This window comes from Poromitra crassiceps (assembly GCF_964638095.1).
Source record: "Poromitra crassiceps genome assembly, chromosome: 11".
Classification (NCBI taxonomy): domain Eukaryota; kingdom Metazoa; phylum Chordata; class Actinopteri; order Beryciformes; family Melamphaidae; genus Poromitra; species Poromitra crassiceps.
Genome location: NC_139643.1, coordinates 31134031 through 31145545, shown reverse-complemented (window position 1 = coordinate 31145545; position 11515 = coordinate 31134031). Strand labels below are relative to the sequence as shown.

Below are 11515 nucleotides of genomic sequence, written 5' to 3'. Positions count from 1 at the left end.
GCTGCACTGTGGCTGCCCACTGCTCCTAGTTCTAGGAAGGTTCACTTCCTAGTAGAGGATGGGTCAAATGCAGAGGATGAATATCCCCATGGGGATAAATAAAGGATAACTTAACTTAACTTCTCCCTAATGCAACTTAAACCTCAGACTCTTGTTAAGATCAGTGGGAGTCACCGCGAGGCAACCTCCAGATGGTCCGGTCCGGTCCGGCATACTACCTTTTGCGTCGGCAATAATGTGTAGGGGGGGGTGACAAATCGGTGTATTTTGCCCCCAAGGGAGTGAGACTGGGTTGGGAATACATCTAGATGTTTATTTATAACTAATTTAAATGGTTTTAAAATCCAACTGTCAACATGTAGGCTATGTTATTATGATGCCATGATAAAACACTTGCTTGTATTATCAATTTATTTTGTCTAAATTCATAATTTTTATATTTAGAAAAATTAATAGTCAGATAGTCACTAGTCTCGCTAGCCAGCGAGACTAGATAGTCACAGACAATAGTCTGGAAACAAATATTTTTCCATGCTCTAACTTTTTCCATACTTTCCAGATCTGGAAAATACTAAAATGAAATTCCATGCTAGTCTATACCTGCATAGGAAAACACTGTATTTTGTGTGTGTGTGCGTGCGCGCACACACACACACACACTTGCTGAGTGACGGTGCAATGAGGATTCAGTATTCACTCCTAAGCACAAACTGAACTTATAAAATTTATTTATATAGATATATCTATACAGTTATGTATTACAGTAGTGTATGTATATATATATATATATATATATATATATATATATATATATATATATATATACACACACACACACAAATCTATGCATACTGCAATTCCTTCACAGGAGAACAGCACCACATCTCTGCAATGTTAACACAAGGACAGAAGCCCTGGTTAGCCATATCAAAGTCCAGACGTTCTGAAGAGAAACTGACAAATGCAACAAATGATGGCATTGCAATATCTAACACCAGCAACTCAGCCATTACCACACCTCCACGTATTCTTTAAATTACAATCACTTTAATGATAATACAATCATACTGTATACGGATAGTGCTATCTATTCAATTAAGTACACGCATCTATAGTCTATACAGTTTAAGTAAAGCACAAATGTCTATTCGAGCGAGTGGTCCAGAGTTGCAGGTGACTGCAAGACGGCGATATCTGACCGACATCTCTGCGACATCTCTCCATCCCTCCAGTACCCGATGGCAGCATTAGGTGTGTGAAGCAACTGCCCGAGTGGGTAACAAAATCATTCTGGGCCAAGTCAGACAGCAGAAACTGACAATTGAGGAATAATGTTATCTGCAAGTCTTTCAGCAAACAAGGAAAACATGGGGGGATGTATCTCTGTGAAGAGAACATGTCCAGAGATTCCTTTTCATTGGTTCAGCGTTTCCCCAATTCCTTTAATTCAGAGGTTCAGATCATTATCATTAACAGATATCGCAAACGAAAGGGTGACGTCAACAAACCTCCGATTTGTCACAGTGCCCAAAAGACGTGTATGTATGTATGTACGTATATACCGTATACGGTATATACAGTATATATATATGATTGAAATAAGAGATTGCCTTTCTTTAATCCGATGATCTGGGCGATCCTCTTGGCGAACATTCTGGATGATTTCTCAGGTGACCAAAGTACAGCCTGGAGAGCCGGGACTCTCGGCAGCTTGACTTCCACATTGTCGACTGCTTTTTTTGTTTTTAGAGAGACTCGCCTCTTCAGTCATTCATTGTCAGGGCCAGGGGGGTTATGTTTACAACTTCCCCTTATCTCCTTAGTGCAGCACCTATCTTAATCAACCTAAAAAAACATACGTAGGCTAAGAGAAGAAACTCTATACAGCTCAAGTCGAAAGTGGTCACATATTGCACTATCAATGCAAAAAATACGAGTCTACACTATACAAAAAAGGTGCTTCTAACATTTGTACAGTTGCAAACTTGGTACACACAAACACAAGAAACATATACATCAATCAGTGTGTCTGTATGTAGGCATTACCACAACAGAGGCATTTCAGCCCTACAGTACAATAACATTTTATGGTCGTTTTCCCCCTTTTTTCATATGAGAGATGTTTGAGCATTAGTTCAACATTGTGAGTGGAGGAAAGCCCAAAACCTCCTGGGCTGCAGAGTGGAGAGCTGGTGGTCCGCCTCTGCTGGTCCAGGCCCTGTGGTCCCCGTGGCACCCTTGGGGGAGGGGGGGGGGGGCACTTCAGGGGTGGACTTTGAAGGCCAGCAGCTGCTCGGAGTGCATGTTGTTGAGGGAACGCAGGTCGGGCAGCTTGAGCAGCAGCTTGGTGAAGGTGGCCGGTGACTCGTTCGGGTGGTTCTTGGTGATGAGGCTCCGCAGCGCACGGATCAGCGTCTCCTGCAAGGCCTCCACCGAGTTCACGTTCTCGATCCCGGAGCGATCTGGAGGACGGCAAGCGAGAAGGGTTACGGTTGGGCTAGAACTCTTTTCATTCTGGTTTCTCTACAGCGGTGTGCATTTTGGTTGGGATTTAAAAAGCATAAAGCAAAAGCCAGAATTAGGGTTGGACCAATATACCAGTCCATCTCCAATATGATGGATACAATGATTCAATGGAGTTTTAGTGTCCCATGATGGTCTAAATTCTGTTTCAGAGGCTTTTCCGCCATGACAAGAACAATATTCTGGGGGAAACACTGAATACTTGTAATTTTTTGGAATGAAAATGGTTGATTGGTCAAAGAATTTAATTAAGAAACTAGAAGTGCACTCTGAGAGCACAGATCTCCGCCAAAGCCAATACTCTGCTATGATGTACAAATTGTGTGAGTCGGATCAGAACCCTAACCCACCACATTCCCCCAGCCACTGCCCCTACCTCCCCGACCCCCTCCTCGAACCCGGACTCTCTATGACCTTACTATCCCTAGCGATGGCCCCTTTTCCCTAGCCCTGCCCCTTCCCTGACCACACCCCTTCCACCACCCAGATACACCTAGCCACTCCCCCCCCCCCCACCTTAACCCGACCCAGATTGAATGCCCTCCAAAATGTAACAGGTTTTCCTTGGCCCACCAAGTTTCATGAAAATAGTTTTTCCGTAATCCTGCTACCAAACAAACAGTTGTTCATCTGAATATACAACTCTGTCTTGTCTTGTTTATGTTTGAGCTTTATGTAGCTTGTTTGTTGATTTGTTTGCTGACACAGAAATAAAAATTTATCTATCTATCTATCTAACAGATGGACAAACGGCACTGAAAACATACCCTCCTTGGCGGAGGCAATGAATGAGGACACACCTGCGGAGACTAGTACCACGGCGGTGAAGAGGCTCATTTCCTCCTCGCTCAGGCCCAGGTTGCTGAGCTTCTCGCTGAAGTCCAACATGGAGTTGAGGAGGTCCCCGGCACCCATGGCTCTCAGGGTGTCCACACTGTACTTCTTCCCGCCCAAGAAAGTCACGGTGCGGTCCGTCATGTTGAACAGCGAGGCGAAGCGGACCACCAGCACCTGCCAAACACCAGCACCGCTCTGTCAGTGTGGGAGCAACTCTTTCACCGCTAGCCATTAGCTCATCAGCTTTCCATGAAACCTATGGGTTTATTTTGGAACTATTTCAGGTGAGCGGCCACATATTCATCCCCCGTGCTAGTGTTTATCTGTGCTAGTGTTTATCTGATGTTCACCACCTTTACCTCCTATGGAAAGATGGAAAGTAGTCCCAGGTAGTTTAATACAGTGTTGTTGTTTTTGCATCATATTTATTAAAATTTGACTATTCTACACAAAACTGCCAGATTTAAGATTAGCATTTAGCTTTAGAGCTGCTACAAGTTATTTTTTCACTTTTGAAATGCTAATGCTAGTTGCTACTATCACTCAAAATACTGGGGTATAAAACATACCTCAAAGGTGCCAGCCTTCAGCAGGCTGACCTGGTCGTGCTGAGAGAGGTCTCTGAAGCCGGGGATCTTCTTGGCAAACTCCACCACCTCCCTGACGGCAGGGGTGAAGCTGTGGGAGAACTCCTCCCAGACGCCGTGGCCAGACCTGTGAGGGTCCACATGAGGGGACGTGTTCATCGGACACACCTGAGGAGGGCAGGGCAGATGAATATAATACCGATCTCTATTCTGAGGAAATATTCAGCAGGCACGTATGGATTTGGGCTTAGGCTGTTACATCTGTTTGCCGATATTGGCCTTTTATTACAATTGGACTGTCATTGTTGTCCAAAGTACAGTACTCTACAGGACAATGTCCACCTCTACAGGACTATTACTGAAGACTTACCAGATGCATCCTATTGCCTCCTCTCCACAGCGGCCCAGTATAGGCTCCATTGCATGGAGCCTCCGTGTACTGGGCTCTGAAGGAGCCGTGTGCGTAGGCTGGACAGTGGGCTGGGGCAGCAATGTTGGACAGCCGGTAGGGGCAGTGGCTCGGGACGTTGTCCTGCTGACGGGGGACATCGGGGCCTTGAGGGCCCAGGGTGGAGGGAGGGTCCTGGGTTGTCATGGTGACCAGGTTGTTCTGGTGGTTCCAGGTGTCCTGCCTCTCCTCTATCCTACTGTCGGCGGCAGTTTTGGCGCAGCCGCGGTCCTGGAGGCCCGGGGCCCCCGTGGTGCTCGGGGGCTCGGCGGACAGGCCGCTTTGCTCCTGGTTGTACATGAAGGTCTCCTGGTGGGCCCGGGTGACTGAGCCGATCACCTCCTCCTCCCCACTGTCCGAGGCCGGGCTGGGGCTGGTGTCCATGGCCACTGTGGGGTTGGAGCCCGATTGGCTGGAGTGGGGTGAAGAAGAGGGCGAGCAGGAGGGGCCGGCGTTCGATTGGCTGGAGCGGGGTGAGCAGGAGGGGCCGGGGCCGGCGGGCTCGGCTGAGTGGGCTGACATCGGCTTGGCGAGGGGCAGCGTCTGGCTACTGTTCATCATGTTGTTCATGGCGCTCTGCATCTCCAGCAGCATGCGCTGCTTCTCCCGCTTGGGGATGCGGCCGAAACGCACAGCTGAAGAGTGAGGAGAGGTCAATTATTTTACAGTGTTGGGTGGTAACACGTTAGTCCGTAAGGAGTAGTGTAATGAATTACTACTTGGCAATCAAATAAATAAGTTTTTATTATATAACATATTATAAGGCATCATTAAGTGCATTGTGAGACCATGATCATTATTAAATTCAGAGCATAACATAATAAAAGCAATGTGCAATTTTAAAACATTCATGGTCAACTGTATCGCTAATGACATTAAATTGAATTGAATTTTTTTAGGTCCGTCTCATTCCCTGCACATTAATGCCTATTTAACTTAGCCTGTACATTTCATGTACATTCAATGTAAACTCTTATCTAACTCTGACTGTAAATTCATGTAAATCCACTGTCTATTTAACGTCTATTTAACTCAGTCTGTAAATCTCATGTAAATCCAACGTAAATTCATATTTATCATCCACAGAACACTTCACCACTCATGTACATATTGTATATATTGACTCGATTTGATTGCACTTGCAACCTTGCGATTGCCGTTAGTTATCTGGCTACCGTACTTCTTATCTCTGTATATTTTTGATAACCGCTACGCTGCATACAGACACTAAGACAAATTCCTCGTATGTAACTTGCATACTGTGGCAATAAAAGTGATTCTGATTCTGATTCTGATTACCGTGTAAGAAAGCTTGTAATGGGTGTATATTCTGTTCCTAACACATGGAAATACTTGTTTTATAGAGCAAGAACATAAAATATCATTCACTTAAAGTAGTGTAATGAGCAGTGTAAGTCATGTGTAAAGTAATGTAATGAGCAGTGTAAGTCATGTGTAAAGTAGTGTAATGAGCAGTGTAAGTCATGTGTAAAGTAGTGTAATGAGCAGTGTAAGTCATGTGTAAAGTAGTGTAATGAGCCGTGTAAGTCATGTGTAAAGTAGTGTAATGAGCCGTGTAAGTCATGTGTAAAGAGGTGTACTGAGCGGTGTAAGTCATGTGTAAAGTAGTGTAATGAGCGGTGTAAGTCATGTGTAAAGTAGTGTAATGAGCGGTGTAAGTCATGTGTAAAGTAGTGTAATGAGCGGTGTAAGTCATGTGTAAAAAGCCAGGGGGGGGACTCACAGTCTCGGGACATGCCCACCATCAGACACTTCTTGAAGCGGCACTGCTGGCAGCGGTTCCTGTTGATCCGCATGATGGGGCAACTCTCGTCCTTAAGGCACTTCTTATACTGGATGTTCTGCTGGATGCTGCGCCTGAAGAAGCCCTGTGTGTGTCGGCAAAGACAAACAGCGTCACACACACTGCAAAGTGGGAGAAGGGGGAGGGAACGAAGTGCGTGCATGGAGGGTGATACTGATATTTTGAGCCATTATATGAATGGCACCAATTTTATGTTTACACTTCCTGTGACAGTACAGTACTAGTGACCAGGTAAACCAGACGGTGTTTTGAACAGGAAGTCATAACACATCTGGGTCAAGTGGGCGGGGCTACATAAGGTGAATAGTGGGATACTAAAACTGAAACCTAGAATAATGGAATTAATTTACAGTAGGTGGATGGGCAGGAGGTTGAGTAAAACAAGGAGGAGGCTACACTGCCCTATATCCAATTTCACATTAACACAAACTAAAATATACCAGTCTAACCCTGCCCTGTGTGTGTGTGTGTGTGTGTGTGTGTGTGTGTGTGTGTGTGTGTGTGCACGCGTGCGCGCTCTTAGGGGTGCTGTGATTTGTTTGTCACTGAACACTGCTCCCCGCGGTTAACTAGGCCACGCAGCGACATGACGTATGCGGGGGCAGTGGATATAAATACGGGGCGGGTGAACTACTTTTCAGAGAGGCTCCGCTCACAGATGGCTGCGCCGGCGGTGACCCCGTTGGTCTGGCGCCCCCCGGTGTCCCGGCACTCTGCACCGCTCACCCCCTCCCAAGACATGCACACACCTCCGCCTCTCTCACCTTGCAGCCCTCGCAGGCGTGGACGCCGTAGTGGAAGCCGGAGGCCACGTCGCCGCACACTTTGCACAGGAGCACCAGGCCGTTGATCTCTGGAATTGATATTAATACAACAACAAACAAAAAAGAAACAACAAAAAGCAAAGAAGGAAATCAGTCCAGTGAGACCAAAGAAAGCAGGACACTTATGTAAGCTGCGAATTCACACACTACTATAAGGCAGACAACTGCCCGTAGACACAAAAATAATTTTATATCCAGAAAAAGCAGTTTCCTCTCATCTTAAAAACATGTTAAGGGAGTCTTACTTGTGATGCCACATTTGGAGGCGGAGGAGGCGCGTGGTCCGGGGAGGCTCTGGCCCGTTTGGCGGCGGCTCGGCGAGGACCCGTGGGGCGGGGACGACTGGTAGCTGCCGTTGGAGGAGTCGCTGTGGCAGAACTCCGGGCTGGAGGATGAGCTGATGTAGGCTATTACGCCCCCTGGTGCACAAGCAGGGAAGAGCAAGAAGATTATTATGGTGCATAATATTGCATATAACCTTGGCAAGATCCTTGTTTTTGGGGGTGTTTTTTTGGTCCCCATTTTTGCGCGACGCGCTTATTGCTGTGGTGTTTCTGCACTGCACTTCACCTGTCCAACAGAACTGTCACATCTTTCTCCTTGGATTTTCTGTTGATGCATTTTGAGCTCCTCTTTTCTTTGTCTGTCCAGCCATTGGGGACTATCACTGCTCATAACTACCCAGCTCTTCTGCTATTTATTCCAAACAAAGTATGATCATCATCGTCGTCACCAATTACGGAGCAGCATGCTGGGCGGGCGGCTGACATAAATAGGACAGGTGGTTATAGGAAAGCCACAGTTTCCTGCCACAGAGGCTCTCAGCCAGGAAAAGCCGAGGAGACAGGCTGCTGCCACTGAGACGTTTTTTCCCACTATAGGCTGATTTCTTCCTCTCCTGTCCTCAATGGTTAGATAACAACTATTACATAATCATAATGCCAGCTTCACATGGGTGTGTGTTAGGGATGCACCGATCCATATTTTTTCACTTCCGATCCCATTCCGATGCCTGAATTTGGATATCTGCCGATACCGATATTATGCCGATACTAATATTTTTCTTGACTATACAGTAGAAGCAAAGATTTGGCCAATTAAAGATTTTTTTTATATACCTTGCAAAAAGCAGACAAAATTAAGAAAATATACAAGGCAAAGAAGGATACTATTATACATGGGCAAATTACGGCCAGCAAACACATTAATGAGTTTATGGCCTCAATCGCCTGTTCAAGTATTCTTCAATACAGCAATAACAGCATGATGTTCATTTTGTAAATTATGGTCCCATTTCGAGTAAAGTAGACAATAAAAAGACTGTTTTGGGGCGTAATTGACTGGTCGCTGGTCCGTGATTACGCAGCTCGCTGATCACGGACCGATAGCAGGCCACGCCCTTCTCGTACAAATTTACGTCACTTCTCTGGCAAATAAGAAAAATGAAAATGCAAAGGCTGAGGCTGAGGCAAAAAAAACAATGAGTGACGTCACAGTAGATAGGTCCATATATTGATAATGATACGGTCCATGTTCTGACAAATTTTTACCACAATTGACAAACTAATGAGAAAACATTCGGGGGGCATGGTGGTGCAGTGGTAAGCGCTGTCGCCTCACAGCTAGAAGGTCCTGGGTTCGATTCACACCTGGGACGCTGTGACCTCGGAAGGAATGCGTGCCCGTCCGCATGTCCTTGAGTGCCCAAAAGGGGTCGTCAAAAGGGCCTTTCTGTGTAGAGTTTGCATGTTCTCTCCGTGCCCCCTGGGGGTTTCCTTCATATAGGAACCCCACACCAAAACATGCAATATCCTGGTTGCTGATGTGGTGCCTCCTCTGGTCGTTAGGGGGGGGTAGGGGAATAAAATAAAATAAACATTCATTGGAAATGTATCAACATTTTCCTTATTAATAATAGCAGCAGAATTCAGGAAGTGTGGGGGGAAATGTTAGACTCATGGCCCACAGAGGTACACTAAAAACAATACAGAGAAACAATTCAGATTGTGGGTGACTGATGTTCTCTAGTATTTATCATACTTTCAAGTAGGAATGACTTGCTTTCCCATGGGACTTTTTTTTTTATATCTTTTATTTTAGACAAAGAGAATCAGGGAAGCAGTTCAGACAGTATCATTCCAAGACAGTGATACAGAAACTTCTGTAGTCCCAGTACTCCCCTAATATTCAATTTTTTTAACAAGACAACCAGAACAAAACAACAAAAACAACAATCAACACATCCTAAAAGCGAGGGGAAAAAAAAAAAAAAGGTCCTTTCTGTCAAAAAAGATTCTTTCTTTTTCCCCCAGCCCTAAGATCATTTCTAACTGCTTAGATTCATATTGTACAATCACATTCATACAGCAAAGATAATATAATGTCTACAACCAAGTCCATGTTAGTTTATAATAGATTCCTTTTTACAACACTTGATGTCATAAATCACTGATAAACCCAGACAGAAAAAATCAAAGATGCGCAAACATGAGGTTTTCTTTTCAACTGAACTGAAATGAAACAGGGCAGGTCCCATGTGGTCGCCCCAAAGGCCCCAAAATTAACTGTCTCCCTGCATAAGAGCGAGGAGATCGTCTGGCAGGTGATTAGTCAAAGGATTCCATATCCTGTTAAAAATCTTTAGGTCACCCTTGGCCCTAGCACAAAGTCTCTCCATTGATAAAACCTTAAATATTTGTTGGTACCACTGGGTGACTGTAGGGGGCTTGTCCATAATCCAGTTGAAAAGAATACACTTTTTGGCCAAGAAAACAAGCTTTTGGAAGAGCAGTAGATTAGGAGCCATAAGTGGCATGTTCTTATCAGGCAGATTAAGCAGGAACAAACCAGGTGTTTTTTCGATTCTGGTTACAAAGATCAAATTTAATTATTTTGTCACTAATGACCAGAAGTTGCAAATGGTGGGACATTGCCACATACAATGCATGTACTACCAATCTCTGTTTTGCACTTGGTACAAAAAGGGGATCTATCAGGATCAAATTTGTTAAGAATGTGCGGTGTTCTGTGCTGTCTATGTAAGATTTTGTATTGGGTTTCCTTAAATTTATTACAGACAAATGTTTTATGACAAGCAGAAATGCACTCAGCCCAGTCATCTGTTTCATACTTAATCCCCAGATCTCTCTCCCATACTTTCCCATGGGACTTGAACGCGCAATGAATAACTATTTTATTTTTTATTTTCTTTGTAAAAACACGACCCAACGTGGAGCAGGGCAGCAGCAGCCAGCATGATTTTCCGGGAGAAGTGGGTCAGCTCTTGCTGCTGTGAGATGCTCTCACGTGTCTCCGCGGCAAGACCGCACACTGGCTAGCGATGACAAATTATGCAATGCCGACGTCACGGCGCCTCTCTGCCAATCAGCGGCGACGCAAGGGCAGCGTAAACACAGGCGCACATGGCTAGGCTGGCCCTGTCCATGTGAGCATGTGAGACGAGTCGACTGCAGTGCTGCTCCAGCCAACTGTTTCGGTGACAACAACAGCCCCAGGCTCCTAACCCAGTTAAAAAAAAAAACCTCGCTACGTTTGTATATCCTATACAATGCAGAATATAAAACAAATGCAGCTAAATAATTCAATGACAAGTCATGATAGTTTAACATCTTTTCACAAAACGTTAAATTGCATTGAATCCAAAGGGCAGGATTGGACTTCATTGCGATTATCCTACAGTAATACATTGCAGCAAGCTATGTGTAAAATTAAATCCGTGTTAAAGCACCCTTACCAGCTTTTGTAGACTCCATTCCTGTGACTGTAGGGGTTTCCTCCTCCTCCGCTGCCTTAGTGCCGAAGCCGTTTTTCTGTTTTACTATCTGTCTCTCTCAAACGGACAAAATGCTGCCTGATGAATCAGACAGACAGTCTTCAGTTAAGGTATCAAGTCGTGTCTCCGCCGAATATTTACCCAAAAAAATGCTGTCTGCTGCGGAGGAGCCTCCAACTGGGCAGATTTTGAATGCAGCTAGAACATAGAAGTATCCGTTGTTGCAGCCAGGTCAAGATATCCCACAATCCCGTGCGCCCGCCCCACTGCGCTGAAAAAAGGGAGATGGGAGGGGCTGGCTTGTACAAAGGAGGCCTATTGTTATTTTTATTTTACCTCAAATCTACCGAGAAATAGACAATTTAGTCACTGAATATCCATTCTCATTCATGGAAAGAGTTCATTTACAAAAACGAAAAAGCCATTTTTAAAATGGATAAACAACACGTCCTGTTTGATAGGTAGGCTACACACACAAAATATTTAGGCTGTGAAAATGATTATGTGAAAACCATTGTGAAAACGCTGTGTGTGTGTGTGTGTGTGTGTGTGTACACATAAATATATAGGCTAATACAAAATTACACATGGAGATATATGTTTTTGCAAATTAATGTAAGATTATAGCCTATAAACACGTAAATTATAGCCTAAACCAGGGGTCTCAAACATAAGGCC

General features: G+C 44.8%; 1 protein-coding gene across 2 annotated transcripts; it reads right to left on the bottom strand.

Annotated features, from left to right (window-relative positions):
- Positions 1-892: 892 nt before the first annotated feature.
- nr1d2b (nuclear receptor subfamily 1, group D, member 2b) lies at positions 893-11041 on the bottom strand. Of its 2 annotated transcripts, none has more exons than XM_083646770.1 (8): positions 10799-11041; positions 7290-7463; positions 6985-7073; positions 6140-6284; positions 4318-5030; positions 3930-4115; positions 3291-3534; positions 893-2462 (listed from the first exon to the last, which is right to left on the bottom strand). In XM_083646770.1, exons 1-8 carry the CDS (start codon positions 10815-10817, stop codon positions 2263-2265), a joined length of 1770 nt encoding a protein of 589 aa, XP_083502896.1. In that variant the 5' UTR covers positions 10818-11041; the 3' UTR covers positions 893-2262. The 2 variants fall into 2 exon arrangements, with proteins under 2 accessions (XP_083502896.1, XP_083502897.1); XM_083646771.1 differs by having other exon boundaries at positions 3324-3534.
- Between the last annotated feature and the right edge of the window lie 474 nt (positions 11042-11515).